Source organism: Procambarus clarkii, chromosome 75, assembly GCF_040958095.1.
Source record: "Procambarus clarkii isolate CNS0578487 chromosome 75, FALCON_Pclarkii_2.0, whole genome shotgun sequence".
NCBI lineage: Eukaryota > Metazoa > Arthropoda > Malacostraca > Decapoda > Cambaridae > Procambarus > Procambarus clarkii.
In genome coordinates this window covers 28,817,069-28,840,228 of record NC_091224.1, presented here as the reverse complement: position 1 = coordinate 28,840,228, position 23,160 = coordinate 28,817,069, and the positions used below count along the sequence as shown (strand labels likewise).

Here is a 23,160-nt window from a genome sequence, read left to right as displayed (position 1 = left end):
CGCCATGGAGGAAGAGTCGTGGCGTTCTACACTAGCCATGAAATCTTTTGGGAGCGAATCTTCCATGCTGTAAGGAATAATTTACTGTATTAATGGTAGCTTGCCAAGCACGACTCTTAAGAAGAAGAGAATAAACAATCTAGTTACCGTGATCCATGTATTAATCTGAAGAGGTCGAGCGGTTGTCTGCTTCCACTAGAAAATAAAGCGGAAAAGAATAATTGTCTTATATAGTTGTTTTTATAAATGGGTCAATTATATACTGTTTAATAAACTATATTAATATCTATGACTAGTTACTGCAGGGCTGAATAAGGCTCGCTTTCCAATCTATATGAAGGAAATTATAACAATTACCATGATTTATGTAAGAAATATTATACAAATTTCTCAATTTATCAAGAATTAAGAAACATTACCCCATTTTTATAAGAAACTGCAAATAATTTAGTGTTTCTGTACCGTAATGTTTACCATCTACAAATTGGAATATAAAAATTGCAAAATATAAAAACTATACATGCTATAGATAGTTGTATTTAAGGATAATTTATAGACAATTATACAACTAATCAGGGAAAAGCGCCAAGCCATTACACCTATATATACCTGTGAAGGGGTCAGGATAAGGATTTGGGATGGGACGGGGGGGGGGGGAAGGAATGGTGCCGAACCTCTTGGACGGTCGGGGATTGAACGCCGACCTGCATGAAGCGAGACCGTCGCTCTACCGCCCAGCCCAAGTGGTTGGTCATATAGACAAATGAAGGTCTTATCGAAATTAAAACAACTCGGCACAACCACTATGGCTGTCATTAGAAGTGACCCATTGTTAAAAATGTATTAAATTCTTAATCAATATGAAATAATTACACAAAAATATAAAGTAAGATTAGAATAGGTTTATCTGTTAAGCATCGGCACGTTATATGACTTGTGTGAGGATGAGCTCTATACTCTGCAAGATGCGTCAGCTTAAGCAATGTGCTGGACGAAGCGCATATGGCCGAAAATTGACGTAATTTTCACTCTCATAACTTGCATCTCTGTGCGTCCCGTATTCACCAACAGGAACTCATGACTGTAGATACCGCGCACGCGTCCCAAATTCCCCCATATTCTCTTATAATAAACATGAAATGGGCCGCGTACTGTTGTGCACATCACGCATTAACTGACGCCTAGTATATCATGCATTCACCGATACCTTGTATATCACACATTCACTAACGCCTTGCATTCACTAACACATTGCGCATAACGTTTTCCCTCACGTCTTGCACATGTGCATATATAATACATATTCCACGGGAGGCCAAACCGCAGCTCTTTGACCTTTAATTTGCAGCTCGTGAATTTTTTTAAAGAATTTGAATATTGCATAAATTTCGACCCGAATCCAGAGCCAGGAACATGCGGCTATATAAAGAGTTCCAATACCTATGAAAGGGAGTTCAGTATAAGTTCAGACCCGATATATCCTGAACTAAAGAAAACGAGTGTGAGGCTCATATAAATTTTCAGCATATATTATTGTGACTCACGGAACTCTGTCATGAAGGTTGAGAAGTGGAAGCCTCGTGCGATCCTTATAGACCAACACCTGACGGAGCTAGTTCGTACAGCTCTGACGACATATCAGCCAGATTATAAATGATTTACACCCAAGATGGAGACCAGCAAGACCACTACTAGCGGTAAATATTGTCTTTAATACCCTGATATTTGTAGCATTGTATTCTTGCCATAAAAATTAAAATTAATTAAGACTAATATTGTACGGTGGAAATCTGATTACAGTATCAAATTTTTGTGCTTATTTTTTTTTTTTTTACATATTTGTGTGTTTGTGATTCCTGAAACTAATACAAATAAACATTTTAAAACCGCATGAACGAATAAATATTACTGTATTGTATTTGATAGAAATTTTTTTAAATTTATAAAACATTTTTGTAACAAAATGTGTAACAATAAAAACCAAGGTGTAAATTTCGTTCATTTCTTGCGGCGCTCAAACATGTGAACTTTATCATTTGTGGCTCTTACAGTGAGCAAGTTTGGCCGCCTCTTGAGTCATATTCCCTCATAACCAACGTGTATTTCTACAGCCTACACACGCATGCGTTACGGCGCCTTACTCCTGACGCATTACTTGTACTTGGGGTGCGTCTACCCCGACGCACGCCACAACACCTTAGCAAAGTGCTTTCAGAAGGTGGGACCCCCACTGCTACAGTTACCAATCACCATAACGACTGTCCGGTATAATTACACAATAATTTAATTATTTGTATCAGCCGTTTTAAGAGAACGAAATCCTTGAAATTGCCATTTTTTACTACATAATATTTAAGGGCAACAATATTTTGTTGATGAGAAATATTGATAAATGTCTGGCCCATGTTTACACTCTTGTCAGTGGCGTAGACGCCGTGGGCATGGTGGGGCGTGTTTACACTTGGTGCTGGCCAGTGTCTCTTTCTCCAGACAAGTGAGTGTACCATAGGCCAAGCGTGTGTACCTTTGGACAAGTGTGTGTACCATAGGCCAAGCGTATGCACCTTTGGACAAGTGTGTGTACCATAGGCCAAGCGTATGCACCTTCGGACAAGTGTGTGTACCATAGGCCAAGCGTATGCACCTTTGGACAAGTGTGTGTACCATAGGCCAAGTGTGTGTACCTTCGGACAAGTGTGTGTACCATAGGCCAAGCGTATGCACCTTCGGACAAGTGTGTGTACCATAGGCCAAGTGTGTGTACCTTCGGACAAGTGTGTGTACCATAGGGCAAGTGCGTGCACCTTCGGACAAGTGTGTGTACCATAGGGCAAGTGCGTGCACCTTCGGACAAGTGTGTGTACCATAGGCCAAGTGTGTGCACCTTCGGCCAAGTGTATGCACCTAGGGACAAGTGTGTGTACCATAGGCCAAGTGTATGCACCTTCGGACAAGTGTGTGTACCATAGGTCAAGTGTATGCACCTTCGGACAAGTGTGTGTACCATAGGCCAAGCGTATGCACCTTTGGACAAGTGTGTGTACCATACGCCAAGTGTGTGTACCTTCGGACAAGTGTGTGTACCATAGGGCAAGTGCGTGCACCTTCGGACAAGTGTGTGTACCATAGGGCAAGTGCGTGCACCTTCGGACAAGTGTGTGTACCATAGGCCAAGTGTGTGCACCATAGGCCAAGTGTGTGCACCTTCGGACAAGTGTGTGTACATTTGACCAATCGTATGTTCCCTCCGGCAAGTGCGTGTGCCATTGGACAAGTGTTGTTGTTGTTCAGCGGATGTACTCCGTGGACAAATGTGAGTACCTTTTACAAGTGTGGTGGTGACCATTACAAGTGTGGTGGTGACCATTACAAGTGTGGTGGTGGTGACCATTACAAGTGTGGTGGTGGTGACCATTACAAGTGTGGTGGTGGTGACCATTACAAGTGTGGTGGTGGTGACCATTACAAGTGTGTGGGGTGGTGACCATTACAAGTGTGTGGGGTGGTGACCATTACAAGTGTGTGGGGTGGTGACCATTACAAGTGTGTGGGGTGGTGACCATTACAAGTGTGTGGGGTGGTGACCATTACAAGTGTGTGGGGTGGTGACCATTACAAGTGTGTGGGGTGGTGACCATTACAAGTGTGTGGGGTGGTGACCATTACAAGTGTGTGGGGTGGTGACCATTACAAGTGTGTGGGGTGGTGACCATTACAAGTGTGTGGGGTGGTGACCATTACAAGTGTGTGGGGTGAATGATCATTACAAGTGTGTGGGGTGGTGACCATTACAAGTGTGTGGGGTGGTGACCATTACAAGTGTGTGGGGTGGTGACCATTACAAGTGTGTGGGGTGGTGACCATTACAAGTGTGTGGGGTGGTGACCATTACAAGTGTGTGGGGTGGTGACCATTACAAGTGTGTGGGGTGGTGACCATTACAAGTGTGTGGGGTGGTGACCATTACAAGTGTGTGGGGTGGTGACCATTACAAGTGTGTGGGGTGGTGACCATTACAAGTGTGTGGGGTGGTGACCATTACAAGTGTGTGGGGTGGTGACCATTACAAGTGTGTGGGGTGGTGACCATTACAAGTGTGGGGGTGGTGACCATTACAAGTGTGGGGGTGGTGACCATTACAAGTGTGGGGGTGGTGACCATTACAAGTGTGGGGGTGGTGACCATTACAAGTGTCGACCTACGTAAAGTTAGCCACAAGTGGAGGTGGCGGAGCAGCCCTGGAGGACACCTGGACTAATCAGCACGTCAGGACAGGTGGGTGACACTGCTACTGTGTTCACAGATCAGCAGTGATCTCAAAATATCAAATTAATAATACAAAACTTTTAGCAATATTTGTCATCCAAAAATAACTAGTTCAAATTAACTCTTGACAATCTTAACTGTGTAACTACGTAATGATGTAACACCACTCTAATGGAACACCACTATAATGGATACTAAACTAATAATGTAAACACTACTTATCCTGAGTAACACTTCCCCATCGGTTGCACTTGGTAACACTGTTATGAGCTGACATATGATGGTTACACCGGAACTAAAAGATACACTGCCAATAAGGAAATGCTAACACAGGATTAAATACGCTGCCACCATCTGCCTTTGACCATTGAGACTATATCAAGCAACGAGGCAAGAAACATTGCTTGACTTGGAGAGTACTTTCTATGACTGTCATTAATTATGAAAACGGTTGTTAGCCACTATATCCGAAAGGCTAAGAGGATTCAACAATTGACACAGACGGGAAATTTAACATGAGTTTATCGAGACCAAAATTATGTCAATCACCACTTATAAATCCTACTCTAACACTGGCCAAAAGTTAAGAAATTTGGACATGGAACAAAACCTCAGAGATCACACACATTACCTTAAGACCTCTGTCTCTCCCTCTGTCACCTCCCGATGTTCTCCACAGCCCTCTCTGGACCCCGGTGTCCGGCACTCTCCTCCAACTAAGTCTCTACAGGACCTCTATATAGAACTCAACAGGGGGGGAGGGGGAGACTGCTGTTGCTACCTAGATCAGAAATGCTAGGGGGGTCGGGCCACACGTGCACAGACACTTAAAAAATATTTCAATAAGCTGGTTTGACATTCACCATACTCTCTTCAAGAGAAGAGTTATTAATTACGTGTGTGACTGACCTCTGACCTGGCCAAAAGGGGGAGATCCATGGATGTTTACACACAAGAATCTGGGGTCTAATTCCCTTGCAATGTTTGACCAGAGTATCAAGAAATATTACATACTTGAAACTATGCTGACTAAGACTAAGCCAGGAATTTTTAATCAACATACAAGATAATCCGGAGGTCATCTGGGCTGACCTCTTGGAGAAGGCTTCCCTGAGTGACAACTCTAAGGGGGAGAGGGGATGGGTGTTACAATGACCAGAGGTCCTCATTACCGCTGGTCACGCCTCGGTTCATTCTGAAATATGGGATTTTATACAAGTAGAAAACTTAAATAAATGTTTATTATGTATCTATTTATAAAATATAACAATGGACTACACGAAACCTGTGTATCCCAAATTTCTTGGTGAATTAGTTTACTTTTAATTCTGGACTTCGTCCAAGGCAAAGGTAAACTTGCTGGTTGGTCGGTAAACTATTGTGATCAGCCTTAATAACCCTCAAGAAGGCTGATAGGCGCAGTGAGGCCAATACAAAACACAAGACTCAATGAATGAATCTGTTCATAACCCATTACAAATAACGATTTTCTCGTATAAGCTAATATCGTACTATATTGTTTATATTCATAGGACATGGTAAGGTTAGGTGTTGTGGCACTGTTATTTGTATACATAAAACTGGAAGTGAATGGAGCGCGTCTACAGCTATAGTTTCAAGCGTTCTGAAGTGGACCAGAGAACCCAAATACTCTCGTTGGAACCTTCGGACAAGAAGGTTCCAACAAGGTTCCACCAAACATTCAGTATTTGTCAAATTCACTGTGAACGCGGCGGAACTTGTTTTGATGATAAACTGCAGTATTTTACTGCTGCTGGTGAGTCTGTGAGTAAGATGAGGCCAGCCATCCTCAGGCTATGCTCGCCCAAGCGGTGGCCGACCCTAACCGCCACATTCATCAACATAAAGATTCTGCGTATTAAAAACCAGGTATTCTCGTATATATTAATATTACTACATATTGGATTGTTCTGTAAAACTTGGCTCAGGTTAGTTGCTTATGTTCTGTTCCCAATTTATTGTGAAAGTGTGTGAAGCCAGTATAGAGGTGTGTGAACACTTTCCATTTAAAACAGGTGATTTTGGTGCTCGATTAACACGCATTTGGTGTTTGTTGATGAGGACGGGCTGCGCACCTCTACACTGCTTCACGCCAGCCCGTCCTCACCAACACAAAGTGTTCGTTAATCCAGCCCCCAAACACCGTTTATTAATGAAAAACGTTGTCCACACGACTCTCAAATGATGACGTATGTACTTTTCTCGACCAATGTTTCAGTGACCACAGCAACAACCACATCTATCCTTCATTTGCTCTGTCACATCGTTCAGAATATTTACCCCATCATCTTCTCCTTGATAATCCCTGGTGTTTATTTCCCGCAGGTAAGAAGCGGACGCCACCGAGGACGTGTTCAACCAGTCACAGAGGTGGTGAGTGTTACCTGTTCTCTTTATGTTCTGGCAACAATGTCCCGTCGTGCAAAGATGATCGTGCAGCGTTTAAGTTGTGTGGTCTTGAGAGGGAGTTCTCACATGGTGCCTCTCGGACTGTTCATAATTTAAGAGGCTGCTCATTCTTGGAACAATATTACAGTGACAAAGTTTACAATATGCCGAGTCTGAGCCATCAACAGACTTTTTCACCCAATGAAAAGTCTCATCCCATTTACTATTGTACTTAAGGCCGCTACTTTATGATGGTTTCCATTTTTTTATGATGTGGTTATGGGTAAATGTTTTTTAAGTTCACAAATTCACACCATAGAGCAAAGTACACACTGAACAGTCACAAGTCAAAATCTGAGTAATAATGGCAAGATTGTCAGTGAGTGACAGTGACGTGGCATCATTGTGTGCAGCCCGTCCACAGTGACGTGGCATCACTGTGTGCAGCCCGTCCACAGTGTCGTGGCATCACTGTGTGCAGCCCGTCCACAGTGTCGTGGCATCACTGTGTGCAGCCCGTCCACAGTGACGTGGCATCACTGTGTGCAGCCCGTCCACAGTGACGTGGCATCACTGTGTGCAGCCCGTCCACAGTGACGTGGCATCACTGTGTGCAGCCCGTCCACAGTGACGTGGCATCACTGTGTGCAGCCCGTCCACAGTGACGTGGCATCAGTGTGTGCAGCCCGTCCACAGTGACGTGGCATCAGTGTGTGCAGCCCGTCCACAGTGACGTGGCGTCACTGTGTGCAGCCCGTCCACAGTGACGTGGCGTCACTGTGTGCAGCCCGTCCACAGTGACGTGGCGTCACTGTGTGCAGCCCGTCCACAGTGACGTGGCGTCACTGTGTGCAGCCCGTCCACAGTGACGTGGCGTCACTGTGTGCAGCCCGTCCACAGTGACGTGGCATCACTGTGTGCAGCCCGTCCACAGTGACGTGGCATCACTGTGTGCAGCCCGTCCACAGTGACGTGGCATCACTGTGTGCAGCCCGTCCACAGTGACGTGGCATCACTGTGTGCAGCCCGTCCACAGTGACGTGGCATCACTGTGTGCAGCCCGTCCAGTGACGTGGCATCACTGTGTGCAGCCCGTCCACAGTGACGTGGCATCACTGTGTGCAGCCCGTCCACAGTGACGTGGCATCACTGTGTGCAGCCCGTCCACAGTGACGTGGCATCACTGTGTGCAGCCCGTCCACAGTGACGTGGCATCACTGTGTGCAGCCCGTCCACAGTGACGTGGCATCACTGTGTGCAGCCCGTCCACAGTGACGTGGCATCACTGTGTGCAGCCCGTCCACAGTGACGTGGCATCACTGTGTGCAGCCCGTCCACAGTGACGTGGCATCACTGTGTGCAGCCCGTCCACAGTGACGTGGCATCACTGTGTGCAGCCCGTCCACAGTGACGTGGCATCACTGTGTGCAGCCCGTCCACAGTGACGTGGCATCACTGTGTGCAGCCCGTCCACAGTGACGTGGCATCACTGTGTGCAGCCCGTCCACAGTGACGTGGCATCACTGTGTGCAGCCCGTCCACAGTGACGTGGCATCACTGTGTGCAGCCCGTCCACAGTGACGTGGCATCACTGTGTGCAGCCCGTCCACAGTGACGTGGCATCACTGTGTGCAGCTCGTCCACAGTGACGTGGCATCACTGTGTGCAGCCCGTCCACAGTGACGTGGCATCACTGTGTGCAGCCCGTCCACAGTGACGTGGCATCACTGTGTGCAGCCCGTCCACAGTGACGTGGCATCACTGTGTGCAGCCCGTCCACAGTGACGTGGCATCACTGTGTGCAGCCCGTCCACAGTGACGTGGCGTCACTGTGTGCAGCCCGTCCACAGTGACGTGGCATCAGTGTGTGCAGCCCGTCCACAGTGACGTGGCGTCACTGTGTGCAGCCCGTCCACAGTGACGTGGCGTCACTGTGTGCAGCCCGTCCACAGTGACGTGGCGTCACTGTGTGCAGCCCGTCCACAGTGACGTGGCGTCACTGTGTGCAGCCCGTCCACAGTGACGTGGCGTCACTGTGTGCAGCCCGTCCACAGTGACGTGGCATCACTGTGTGCAGCCCGTCCACAGTGACGTGGCATCACTGTGTGCAGCCCGTCCACAGTGACGTGGCATCACTGTGTGCAGCCCGTCCACAGTGACGTGGCATCACTGTGTGCAGCCCGTCCACAGTGACGTGGCATCACTGTGTGCAGCCCGTCCAGTGACGTGGCATCACTGTGTGCAGCCCGTCCACAGTGACGTGGCATCACTGTGTGCAGCCCGTCCACAGTGACGTGGCATCACTGTGTGCAGCCCGTCCACAGTGACGTGGCATCACTGTGTGCAGCCCGTCCACAGTGACGTGGCATCACTGTGTGCAGCCCGTCCACAGTGACGTGGCATCACTGTGTGCAGCCCGTCCACAGTGACGTGGCATCACTGTGTGCAGCCCGTCCACAGTGACGTGGCATCACTGTGTGCAGCCCGTCCACAGTGACGTGGCATCACTGTGTGCAGCCCGTCCACAGTGACGTGGCATCACTGTGTGCAGCCCGTCCACAGTGACGTGGCATCACTGTGTGCAGCCCGTCCACAGTGACGTGGCATCACTGTGTGCAGCCCGTCCACAGTGACGTGGCATCACTGTGTGCAGCCCGTCCACAGTGACGTGGCATCACTGTGTGCAGCCCGTCCACAGTGACGTGGCATCACTGTGTGCAGCCCGTCCACAGTGACGTGGCATCACTGTGTGCAGCCCGTCCACAGTGACGTGGCATCACTGTGTGCAGCCCGTCCACAGTGACGTGGCATCACTGTGTGCAGCCCGTCCACAGTGACGTGGCATCACTGTGTGCAGCCCGTCCACAGTGACGTGGCATCACTGTGTGCAGCCCGTCCACAGTGATGCCACTGACCAGCCACCCGCCCTCACGGTAAAGTCATGCTGATGACTAATGATAAATATCCAGGGATTTAACCGCCTTGGTTAAATACGGTTCCAATAATAGTCTACTTGCAAGTTGGCAATTTAACCTTTGTCCGAAACAGAATATTCGCAGGTTATAACTTTATTATATAATAATTCGTTGGTTTAAAAGTGTCTTTGCCTACTTTAAAAAAAAAAACGAACAGAAAAATTAGGTTTTCTGTTAATAAAATTCTAGGGGGATACTCAAATAGTTTTCAAATTTCATATATGACACGTTTGAGAATAAGACACCTTATTTACGTAGGTAAATCTAACGAACCTTAACCCTTAATCTAATCTAATTATGGATAGGGAGCAAATAATAATGGTTTCGAAGTGATTACCTCCAGGTCACCACCTCTCTGGGGACAGGTGGCTGTGTCAGTTGTGTATCAGTAGGTGGGACGTGAACCAGTATTAAACACGTATGTCTGGATGTGTAACCTGTAAGGATTTGTTTGTGAATATGCTATATGACTTTAGTCAAATATATTTTATGGTTTAAAGCTAAAAAACAAATAGATAGTCTAAAGCCATCCAAGTGAAAACACAACAGACAAAAAAAAATCAGGAAAAGAGCTTAAAAAAAGTTATGGCAACTTTGCTGATAAAATCCTGAGTGTCGCTAAGGTGACCATTAGAGATTGCCATTGTTGATATAAAGTTTCCATATAACAATAAGTCTTAAAAGAGGCCTTATGCATGTTTGTGTTGTTACGTTCCGTCCATTGTTAGGCACTGAGGCAGTCTCTCACTGCGTCAGTGCCAGACTGACGCAGTCTCTCACTGCGTCAGTGCCAGACTGACGCAGTCTCTCACTGCGTCAGTGCCAGACTGACGCAGTCTCTCACTGCGTCAGTGCCAGACTGACACAGTCTCTCACTGCGTCAGTGCCAGACTGACGCAGTCTCTCACTGCGTCAGTGCCAGACTGACGCAGTCTCTCACTGCGTCAGTGCCAGACTGACGCAGTCTCTCACTGCGTCAGTGCCAGACTGACGCAGTCTCTCACTGCGTCAGTGCCAGACTGACACAGTGAAAGGACAAACATAAGCAATATCTTTGTGGAAGTATTTCGTGTGTAAATATTACTATATGGAGTGAATATTTAGGTTGTATATTGATGGATATTCAATGTCTCTGACTGTTATGTTGATTGGTCTCAAGTAACATTGTTGGGCACACTCAAGTAGGGCTGCCAGGCCGTCAGCAGGGGTCCAGCGGCTTCTGGGCCAAGTGCCGGTTATAAGGAGAATATTTAGGTGGTCAAGCAGAGACAGTATCATAGTGAGGGTCGCATGTTCTGTGAAGGGAAACGAGTGAACTTCGTGTGCGGGGGAATTGACCTGTGAGATTTATACTTATTTAATTTAAAAGAATTTATATAGTACTGTAATTTATATATGACATTAATTTGTATTTTTCGATGGCAAACTATGAAGTTTAAAGCGGACTGTATTTCTTATAATGTCTCACAAATTGCTTCCTTACTCATTCTGGGGGTTTATAGTTTAAATGTAGTCAACAATGTAAATTATTCGTTAGTAGACATTCACTACAGTATTAAACTACATATATTATTAACTAATATGGGGAGACCTTATCTGTATTGTTGTTATATCCTAGATAACCAGTATGAACATGGATGAACACGCCAGTCTATACACCTTGTGGATGAGGCTGGCCTCAACTTATGTGCTGGAGTACTAGGTAACCAGTTTTAATTCTTCTTCCTCTTCAGTTACAACTGCCAGAGGGCACACACAATAATAGCAGGAATCCTAATATGACAGGGGAATATATTAGTATATTAATTGAATAAGAGTCAAATAATATACTTTATTGGGTGGCTTGCTGTGTGTCCTGACCGGAATATATCCTAAATCTAAATATTAAAGGCCTCTAATAAGCTTGGTGAAATAGGAATCTAAGGGACTTGCCTTACTGTAGACAAAGTTGGTGTTGATAACGGGAGCACTATTACTCCCGTAACACTGGTCCAAGGGTATTATTTGTAGGTCTGTTCTGCTCCAGCAAGACTTGATGTTAAATTAAATGGCGACTGACTGAGGCTCCCTCCCACTGACCGCATCCCTTGTTCTACAGATGCGTTTTATCAAAGTGGATAGAGGGCCTACATTTATGCTACTTTAGTACTAATAATTAAGTTGATTCAAGGGAGATGTTTTTATGTTTAGAGTCCAGAGATTGTTGTATTAAGAATAATTCCCAACAGAATTAGCTGGTGAATGTAATAGCGACGTGGCAATGATATCCCATTTTCTAGCTAGGAAAATTCCACTGTGCCACATCCTTTAAGTGATACAAACACTATTTCTAGGGTTAATTTGTTATTAGTAGATTAGCAGCAATATTATCTGCCTATTGTATTGAATATTAGTAAATGTTGTCGGGTTTTCCAACATAATTCCCGGGGGCTGCTCAAGGGTCGAAGTCCATTATTTAGGACTGACGAACACCGATACTACTGTTAGTAGTTAGTAATGACACATTTGTGCACAAGTTCGTACTGGACTGATGTCCCGTACTCGAGTTGCAGGGGTTGGAAGTCTTAAGCGATTTCATTTCTGTGCTAACTCTTGGGAAGCTAAAATTCAACCCAAATTACATGTTATTTAATCCAGAGGACTGAATGCTATAAAGTACTACATTCAAGTATGATTCCGGGACTGCAGTGAGAACAGTGACATTAGTTATATTAACTTGAAGCTTGTTCAGGTAACTGGTCACTAATATATAAACACAGAGGCCCATGGAATACCTTGATTAAATATTTTGATTAACTAATAAATGTATCAAAATCAGTCGTCAGATTTATATAGTCAGTCAAGCTCCCTTGTGCTTATTTGCTGGAGTTGATTTGGCTGACAAATTGGGGTTAATTAGATTGATTCAGAGGAATTGAATAGTCAATAAAGTCAAGTATCGTTCTGAGACTGCAGTGGGTTCAGTGACATTGGTCGCAGTGACTTGTAGCCGTTTAGGCTACTGTTCACTGATTTGCCACTGAAGCCTCATGAACTTGTTTTCAGCTTTAAATGATATTAAGATCAACCACTGTTGTTATAGTCAGCTGTAATCTCCTTAGTATAATGCTACTGGAGTTGTATAATCAGCTGACATATTTAGATTTCTACTGGTATTGTTTATCTGCAGGTATAGGTCTCCTCAGGCTTATTACTGGGCCTGAGAGTAATTTGTTTCCTGCAGAATGTAACATGTTTATGTCCTGATATTTAGTTGGGCTAGTTATAAATTGGTGGTAGTAGTCTGCACCTACAAGGATACCGAAGTCGGTGAGGTGATCAGATTTATATTATTTGCCAATTTTATTCCTTTATTTCTCGGGAAATTGGCAGTAGCTCCCAGACCTTGCACTTGTAAGTCTATTGGAATTGTGTACCACAATGGCTTGTCTTTGACAGACGTAGCTGCCTTATCGTGCTGATGGCTGTACTACTTGGTAGACTTGAGGTCCGGTATCTGATAGGAACTCCAAAATATTCAATGTCACCTGCTTAACAGACCTTAATTACAGATCATCTGCCACCTTTTTAGTGACACGTGTTTTCTGGGACCCTTGGTCAAACAACCCATGAGTATGGACCCTGGCCCCTCTTATTTTGAATGGTAACTTTGGCAGTACGCAAAATCACGTTACTTTTTGATTTTGCTGATTGGACACAGATTTTCTGTCGCATCTTGCAATACTGTATTCACCTAGTTGTGCTTGTGGGGATTGAGCTCTGCTCTTTTGGCCCGCCTCTCAACTGTCAATCAACTATTACTAACAACTATTTTTCCCCTTCCCACACCACACATACCCCCCAAGGAATCAGGGTGTGTGTGTGTGTGGTGATTTAAGCGCCGTGACAGCTGACAAACTCCCAGGTACCTATTTACTGCTAGGTAACAGATGCATTAGGGTGAAAGAAATTCTGCCCATTGTTTCTTGCCAGCGCCGGGAATCGAACCCGGGACCACAGTATCACGTTTCCAGTCAGCCACCGGCCCCGTCTGTATTGTGTTGGTATTCCTACCACAATACCACTGTATTGTGGTAGAAATGTTATTCCCCCCTTGGGTTTGTAATACATTAATTTCATATGTTTGCACAGTGCTGCATGGTGCTTACCTCTTCTACACCTGTTGCAGGTGTATAGTTAGGTCTCATAACGCTCGAAGCTGTGTGATTTGAGACACCTTGGTCATTTCCTTAATACCAGGAGTCGCTCAATACGAGTGTGTGTGTGTCAGGATAATTGGTGCAACGGTATGTTGAACATGTTGCTTTTGCAGAGCAAACATGTCCCCCAGCCTACTGCACGCTTGGAAGTTACCGGTTTGGGTGAACTAGTAACAGTAGGCTTGGAGGATTCCGCTGCATAATTCCCTCACTGCCAGATATCCTTCCCCTTGGTTATGGAAGTAATTGGTTGATGTTTATTTGGGGGTATTTGATTTACCCTTTAATTTACTATTTCTGGAGGCTCGCAAAAGGCTTTAACTTCTTCATTTGCACGTCGTTTGTCTATGACCGAACATGAACCTTCAGTGATTGTCAGGATGGGTTTATTGTAATGTGTGTGTAATCCATCTAGTATTTCGCTGGACAGTTTACGTTGAATGACTACTTGGGTCATCCACTCTAAAATGGTTATGTCAACCTTAAGACTGAATGTTCTTAGTTGTGACTCAAACTCCAAGCTAAAGGATTATGAGTCAGAAGTCTGATCAGGTTAAGGTAAGTCCAGTAATTGTAGTACTAGATGTATGACAGCTTTGTCGTGGTCAGCATTATCTCTAAGGAGCTGGACTGGGAGATTAGTGCTGTCAACATTTTCATTTACAGTTTCTACTACTGGTTCAGCGTCACCATTAATTTCAGTTTGGAGGCACTCCAAATTAATTTAGTAGTTAATTATTTAATTCAGTAGCCTCAGATATTGATGATTCAGAATCAAAGATTCAGATTTATCCACAGAGAATGTGGATAAATTCTCTAAGAATTGTTCAGTTTCTGGTTGTATAATATTGGGTGATGCTGAGCTGGATAATGAATTTGTATTTAATTGCTTTTGGCATTGTATAATTTTCCCCAGACGTTTTTGAAACTCCTCCAATTGTGCCATTTGGGCGAGTAAGGTGTTTGTTTGTTCTGGTGCATATTTTGTTGGTTGAGGCTTTGAGCATAAGGGCTTCAGAGGCAGCGAATAATTACTTGTTTTTGATTATCGACTTCTATGTGGATTTCAAGCACTTTAGGTGTCACGTTTGACTGAATTAATTTCTCACACATGTTCAGTTGTTTAGTCGCGTGTTTTTAGTAACGTAGGTATGATCTGTGGTACAATATACTATTACTAGACATTTCGTCTGTTGTACAGATGAAATGAATTCTGTTTTGACATCATAATTTTGTAGTGGAAATAACTGGGGTTTTATAGCTCATAAATTGAGCACGTACTGATAATACTTGCCTAGGGTAAATTTTGGCAGTCACTAGGCTATAATCCAACCTCTCTAGAGGTTAGCATTTAAAATTGATATATATTAAATATAATCATACATACAAATGATTTGAGTGATAATCCAGTGCCACTGGAAGTACCTTCAAGTTAGCTCCTCATTTATCACCCTTGGTTAGTGTAGACATTAATCACTCAAAACGTGCAATGATTATAGGTAAACAATTATAAAATTAGTAAATTATAGATTCACAACTTAACTCGAGCTGGTATAAATCCTACCCGAAATAGGGTATGCACCATTAATTAATGGTGCTAGGTTGTTCAATGTAGTACAACTAGACTATGTAGTACAACTAGGTTATCAATAAACACTAGTCAATATAAATATCCAACTCAGTAATGGGTTGGCAATTAGTAAATATTGTATTGCGTAGTGAAGACTAGTGCAATATATATATGTGGGTTAAATAATTCTCTACTTATGAGAAATTATATAAACAATTGGTGTTGTTAGCCTCTTAAAAACTAATAGTATTATCTAGAAGTATAAAGTCTGTTATTATTATTATTAGTGACCTATCGCAAAATTAAACACCACAGAATTCGTGGATAACTCGGCGAGGTCGCAGCTGGTAATTTGGCTGGTTTTAATTTAAGCGCCGTCTCATCAAGGATATAAACTCCAAAAAAATTTTGTACGTTCCGTGAACCGCTGAGGGGGAAGTGGGGGCTGTAGGCTACCTAGAGGCTACGCGGCCGGTCTGCGACTGACAATATTTATAATGTTCACTAATTTATTAAACTAATTTATTTAATTTGATGGACCAACAATGATCTAGAATTGTGGGGAAATTCTACGAACCCCGAGTGCTGTCCATTGAGCCGTCAGGCCCTACATTCGTTTCTAACTAATATTACACTAAACATCTTCCTGTCTCAGAACTGGTAACACAATAAACAAATTATTGTTATTAATAATCATATATTCAATAATAATCAGTGGAAGGGTGAAAAAATGTACAAAATAACCCACTTGTCTCGAAATATAACGGACCGTTTCTGTAAGTGTGGAGGGGGGGGGGGGCAGCCATTGTAAACAAAGGCCCCTGCCAGTGTTGGTGAACGTTGAGCCCACAGGAGGGGTGAACGTTGAGCCCACAGGAGGGGTGAACGTTGAGCCCACAGGAGGTGGTGACCGTTGAGCCTGTTACCTATCGTACGTTACGGCTCGTGACCCTGAAACAGCTAACAACAACAAGGTCTAGGGTTATTAAAAACTGCTGTTCACAAGAGCGGGTCACCAGTATAACCCCTTGATAAGTAATGAGCACATTAATAAAAAATCTTCCTTTAGGACTGAAAGAATAGATATAAAATCTTATATAGATATATATTACATAAATCTCAATAGCAAACAGATGATTATTTGGTCACAATATATCACATTAAAAATATCACTGTATCTTCCAGACATTAAATTAATATTATTATATGTATGGCTATGACAGAACAAAAAGGTATAACTTAACTCCACAAGATGCTAACTCTCTGGTTCCGGATCAGCTACTGAATAACAATAACGCGGGAGTCAAAAACATTGCCTTGCCCCGCGAACAATTTGCCAAAGTTACAATATTTATTATTTCAACAATGGAGCAATACATTGTGACAAGAGTAATCTTAAACTAACTTAATGAATAATTAATACATATTGATATACAAAAATAAGGTAATTATTTCTTTACATAGTAATTAAAATACGCATACAGAGGGGAATAATGGCATGCTCACCCAGCAACGGACGATCCCACGACAATTTGCCAGATACAGTTCACTCAATTATTATTCACCTCTGTTACCCACATATGATCACATATAAATCATTAGTTCCCATGGGAAAACTGAGCACACAAAGAAATAAAACAATCATTCCCACGATACGTTGGGCCTAACGCCAACACTGTAACATGAAATTACTTTTGCATAGAACATATAAGTATATCAATATACATACTTGTAATTTACACACAATTATAAATGTACATATTAATTTATTTACTTACGTATCTTATAGGGGTACGTAACAGAGCCCACAGGAGGGGGTGACCGTTGAGCCCACAGGAGGGGGTGACCGTTGAGCCCACAGGAGGGGGTGACCGTTGAGCCCACAGGAGGGGGTGACCGTTGAGCCCACAGGAGGGGGTGACCGTTGAGCCCACAGGAGGGGGTGACCGTTGAGCCCACAGGAGGGGGTGACCGTTGAGCCCACAGGAGGGGGTGACCGTTGAGCCCACAAGAGGGGGTGACCGTTGAGCCCACAGGAGGGGGTGACCGTTGAGCCCACAGGAGGGGGTGACCGTTGAGCCCACAGGAGGGGGTGACCGTTGAGCCCACAGGAAGGGGTGACCGTTGAGCCCACAGGAGGGGGTGACCGTTGAGCCGACAGGAGGGGGTGACCGTTGAGCCCACAGGAGGGGGTGACCGTTGAGCCCACAGGAGGGGGTGACTGTTGAGCCCACAGGAGGGGGTGACCGTTGAGCCCACAGGAGGGGGTGACCGTTGAGCCCACAGGAAGGGGTGAACGTTGAGCCCACAGGAGGGGGTGACCGTTGAGCCCACAGGAGGGGGTGACCGTTGAGCCCACAGGAGGGGGTGACCGTTGAGCCCACAGGAGGGGGTGACCGTTGAGCCCACAGGAGGGGGTGACCGTTGAGCCCACAGGAGGGGGTGACCGTTGAGCCCACAGGAGGGGGTGACCGTTGAGCCCACAGGAGGGGGTGACCGTTGAGCCCACAGGAGGGGGTGACCGTTGAGCCCACAGGAGGGGGTGACCGTTGAGCCCACAGGAGGGGGTGACCGTTGAGCCCACAGGAGGGGGTGACCGTTGAGCCCACAGGAAGGGGTGAACGTTGAGCCCACAGGACGGGCTGAAGAACCGACAGGTGTTGCAGCCCGTCCTCCAAAGATCCAAAAGTGATTCCACGCACCCGCCAACCCCCTGTTTATGAATGAAAAGCGGTTTACACACGACTCACAACTGCTGACGTTCGAACATATCCGGAACAAGTGCTTCACTGACGAATTTTGTTCGAACCACAACGCTGTAAATGCTTCACCCACGTACTAAAAATACAAATAATCGCCAACAGAACCTAAACACCTAACCTAACCTATCCTATGCCTATATATACACAATATGCTAATATATTATAATATTAATTTATACTTGAGAAAATTCCTCTTTTGAATGACCAGCATGTTAAAATTTATGAATGCGTCTGTGGGGTTGACCGCTGGATGTAATGGACTTGAGTCGAGGACGGGTTGCGGTTCCTTGTTCAGCCCGTCCTCCAAACAAAGACCCAAAGTTCATTCCATGCACTCGCCAAACCCCCTGTTTATGAATGAAAAGATTTACACACGACTCACAACTGATGACGTTCGAACACTTCCGGAACAAGTGGGCTCCCGCTTGTGTTGGCGGAGCATATATAACCGGGTCACTTGGCTGTGGAGCGTCAGTACAGCTTGGGAGACTCTCAGTGTTGTCTGTGTATCCATCATGTTTGCTATGCGTTGTGTTGTAAGTATTCCAGCTTTAAAATATTCTTAGCTTATATTGATGTTTATTTTCTTGGTCTTTAAAAGTTTGTTAGCCTTGTTATTTGACACTTTATTTACAGAGCCTGGTCCTCCTGCTGGTGCTCATGGCTCTACTGCACTTCTCGACGGCCCAATATTGGCACGATCGTGGGTACCAGCCAGTGTATGGCCAAGGTTACTACCAGGACAACTACGGGTATCGTCCCACGTACGGCCACGGTTATCAACAGTACTACGATGACGGGCTCTATGGTAGACACAGGTGCGTACAGTTCAATCGGGACTTTCAGAACTAAATTAGTACTAAAAAATTGAATAAATTTAAAATAATGGACAATGGACATTAACAGGCTAATGTGTAAATACTAAATTCTTAATTATCTTTGTCCTAATCTAAAATAACTACTCTATTCATTGCTGAATTAAACGGAGAATCTTTATGGCTTAAAGTTTATAAAATGTAGCCACTTTACATTTAATGTTATTGAAGTAGTGGCTACAAGAGCTGCATCCTCAAAACTCGTCAGTACTCAAGACTATCTATACTAGAATTTGACATTTAACATTCTGCACTACTAGGTAAAATTATCGGGGGATCTCCCTACTTGACTAATTTATATAGGGAAATTTGATTTTTATTCATCTAGCGATATTTAGAGTAGCAATCTGCTAGTCTTCCCATCGTTAAGTTTCATAAACTGTGAGCGAGGTAGGATAAGAATGTGGCCACTAATTACCAAAAGGTGATACTACCTCCGTAGGCCTAGGTGATTAACCAGGCCATCTGGCTACTAGTCTAAGTGGTTGAAAGCGGCTGCTTGTATGTGTGTGTGTGTATATATATATATATATATATATATATATATATATATATATATATATATATATATATATATACTAACCAAAGTTACAACCTGATCTCTAAAGTAGCTTGAAAGTACTTGTACTGTTTTCTAAGTTTCGCTGGGTCTCCGTATGTGTAAGGAAAAATAGGGTAATCTTTGGTCACTTCTAGCTAATCCTGTGCCTATTGCACCTGAATTTTTCAGTATGGCGGTTTTGAATCTTGCTATGACTTGCTGTTATCAGTGTAAATCTGAAACCCTTCCTAATTTTTACCTTGTAAAAAGATGGAATATGTCCTGGCTATCCTAATCAATGAACTTTGGCTTGTTTAGGCATTCAATAGTTTAAATTTCTAGCATTCGTGCACTAAAATTTTTGCACGCTTCGTCTGCAATTTTTCAAAACTTTAATAGCGTTTTTAGTATGCGCTTGTCAAAGTATCATTGGCATCTACAAGTTTCTTACCAAACCTGTAATGTGTAATTTGTGACGGCTGTTTTGTCTTCTAATAATTCTAAACTTTAAAATGTGATATAGATAACTTGGATCAAATTAGTGCCGTTGGAAAGTGGTAATATTGTCGGTATTCACTGTAATAGGAATTGCTTCAAAATCCCATGTGACGCTGTGGGGAAGAGTAGTGATGGTTCTCTTGGCCTATGTATTCAACCTGAACTTCTACTTAATACAACGCTGTTTTATTTCCTAACAATTAAATTTCTTGGAAACTCCTTTTTCCTTTGACTGAACCTTGTTTGTCCGCCTACACGTCGGAAATCGCCCATAGGCCTGAGATTTGAGTGTAAAGAGAAACTTACATTCTCGCTCAAATTTGTTTTCAAAATGGTTTAAATGTTTGAAGGTGCAGCACTTCACAAAGGCAGAACTGCACAGGAAAATTAAACTTTACTTTTGACCATGTATAAAGTGGATATTGGATAGTTTTATTTTGGTCTAAAATAGTCGGAAAAAAATAAGACTTTGAAGAAATGACCGTTTCCTGAAAAATGATTAGTTGTTTATTCCATGCGCACTCTGGATTGAAAGTTCGGTTGTATTAAGAGTTAGGCATTAGGTTTCCCCTAGCACATCTGGTCGGTGCCAGTTACGTGGTAACTGGTATTATTCGTACCCTGGTAAATGGTCGGGTAGACCAGTCGTCATTAAACGCAAAAGGATAATTAAAATTTTAATGTTCTAGAAGTCTAATAGATTGCGTAAGTTTCTGATACATTAATTTTAATCTAGAGTATTTAACATTTGGAATTAGTTAGCCTAAAGAAACTTGCCTTGCGAGTGACATATTTTCAGCCACCACTAAACACTGATGGTGACACAATGTATACAAATACATTGGCGACTAGAAAGTAACGTTACCTAAATCTACGTGGTTAGGGAAATAACTGATTATCAAAGGCCATGGAATAGTTAATCATGGAAAGGTGGGTAATTATCAAGCTTGTTGGCAAGTACGAAGCCACTTAACTGTACTTCCTGTTATGGGTAAGCGTTCTTGCCTAGCGATGTACCACGTTGTAGCCGTTGTTACTCATTTTATTTAACTTTTTTTTCCAGGTTTAGGTACTGAAGACTTGGAAAAACTCTAGTGGCTGCTCTAAATCCTGAACCATCTTAAAGTAATGGCACACTTTTTGTAACTTGAATAAATGTTCGTCAACTATATAACTTTAAATTTCCAAATTAAAATGGGTTCTGAACTTTTAGTCAAATTCTGTAAAAAAAACTTGTCAGATTGTAGTACCTGTAATTAACTTAACATTGATTATAAACCTATACAAGTGGCAATTTTAGTTCTTGGTACTCGGTGTTTCTTAAATAAGTAACTATAATCATTGACCAGTAAACTTCAGCTAGAAGTGTTGACTCTACCCGTCCAAGACACTAGACTTCCCCACTGTTCTAAAGTGTTTATACAATCTCCAGCAAAAATATTCACTACAGACAACGTAGACTCGATAAATGCCCCCTCCCCGTTCAGCTCGTTGATGCCGTGAGGTGGGCTTAGTGGACGGCTGCCGGAGTGTGATGCTCCTTGGGACAGTCCTGTCCTTTTTGTAGCCTTGTGCTCCTGCTGCTGTCCTCTACAATTTTTGCTGAATAACTTTTCCTTTTCCGTCTGCTTAGTTTTTCTCCCCCCCCCCCCCCCCCCCCCTCTTCTATCTGCTTGTAGTTTCCTGCCGACCTTTTGCGTGTCTCGGTTATTCCTTTGGACTTCCTCTATTTTGACGCCCGGGTGCTTGAGGAGGCATACTCTTGCACCCATAGAACTGTAGTACCCAACGTAGAGCGAGGAGAACCTTTTGTCAATCCCCCTTTCGTCACTGAACCCGATCTCGACGGTTCTTAAGGTGGCGTTTGTGGGGTGTATTCACGACACACCCCTAGGAGGCCCTGGCATGATCGGCGATAGCTTGTTGCGTGTCCTGCCTCTAATTGTACCTCCATGGTAGGTGTGGGGGCACATTGTGAATGAATGTCTATGGTTTGTACCCATGTTCTGTTCCTCCTTTACCTTCTCAGGCTCGTGGGGTGGGCGACAAAGCCCCCCCCCCCCCCCCGAGTCGGTCCGTGTTGGAAGACCGGGTTCTGTAACCTCCGCTGCATTGGGCCCCGACCTTGCTCCTCCTTTGGCATCTCTGACTACTCCCCTCCCTCTGTGGTTGGGTAGAGCCCCAAGCCCCCAGTGGTGACTACCTCGTCCCCTGGCACGGCTCCATCTCTAGTAACTACTGCACCTTTTAACTCCTCTCTCTGGGGGTTCTCAACGCCGTCCTCGACATGGCCGCACTCGCTAGATTCCTTCCCGTTCTGATGCCTATCAAGCCTTTTGGTTCTGCTTCGTGGGCCAAATTCTTTGATCTCCTCCCTCTTGATTCTGCGCCTCCAAACGATTTCTCCCTCTATCGACATCGTGTTGATTCTGTGGATGCCTGTTACCTTCAACCCCACTCGTCTCGGTACACGTGTCATTTCTGCTCCTTCTTAGGATGCAGCTTCCGGCTTGGCTGCCTTATCCTGCCTTGGTGAGACCCCTGTTCGGGTCTCAAAGAAAGCTGTTGAATGCCAGTGTTGGCACTATTCTCCTCCCGCCCCATGTTGCGACCGGTGTTCGGAATCTGCAGGACTGCCACGATGATATTCGGCATATTCTCGATGCCCAGGGCCATTCTGTCCTCCGGGTTGACACGTTTACTCGTCCCCCTCGTGGTCGTCGCCGTCATCCCCTTCGGGTTGTGAAGATTACCTTTGATGGTAGGACCCTTCCACCCTGTCATTCTTGCTGGTGCCAGGTGCTCTGTCTAGGAGTACATTCCTTCTCCTAGGCTCTGTAACACGTACTGAAGGTTTGGGCATGGTGCCCTCTGCTGCTCTGGGACTTTGACCTTTGAGCGACCTTCGCTCCCACACAAAGTCGGAGCGCACTTCACCCCAGGCTCGCTGCCTCGGCTGCAGTGAGGCCCATCCCATCTTCTCCTGTGCGTGTATACATTACAAGCTCGAGGCAGCAGTCCTCACCTTGAAGCACTGGGAGCGTTAACTTTTTCCTGAGGCAAGG

At 44.4% G+C, this 23,160-nt stretch overlaps 1 protein-coding gene across 6 annotated transcripts; it reads left to right on the top strand.

The window, feature by feature from the left end:
• The first annotated feature begins 2,377 nt into the window (after nucleotides 1-2,377).
• On the top strand, nucleotides 2,378-21,269 carry LOC138349674 (uncharacterized). Of its 6 annotated transcripts, none has more exons than XM_069313498.1 (4): nucleotides 2,378-2,494; nucleotides 6,613-6,660; nucleotides 18,818-18,999; nucleotides 21,159-21,269. In XM_069313498.1, the coding sequence occupies exons 1-4, from the start codon at nucleotides 2,393-2,395 to the stop codon at nucleotides 21,169-21,171; spliced, it is 345 nt and encodes a 114-aa protein (XP_069169599.1). In that variant the 5' UTR covers nucleotides 2,378-2,392; the 3' UTR covers nucleotides 21,172-21,269. The 6 variants fall into 6 exon arrangements, 2 of the variants coding, with proteins under 2 accessions (XP_069169599.1, XP_069169600.1); XM_069313499.1 differs by lacking the exon at nucleotides 2,378-2,494 and adding an exon at nucleotides 2,773-3,313; XR_011224729.1 differs by lacking the exons at nucleotides 2,378-2,494; nucleotides 6,613-6,660 and adding an exon at nucleotides 18,562-18,717.
• Nucleotides 21,270-23,160: the final 1,891 nt, after the last annotated feature.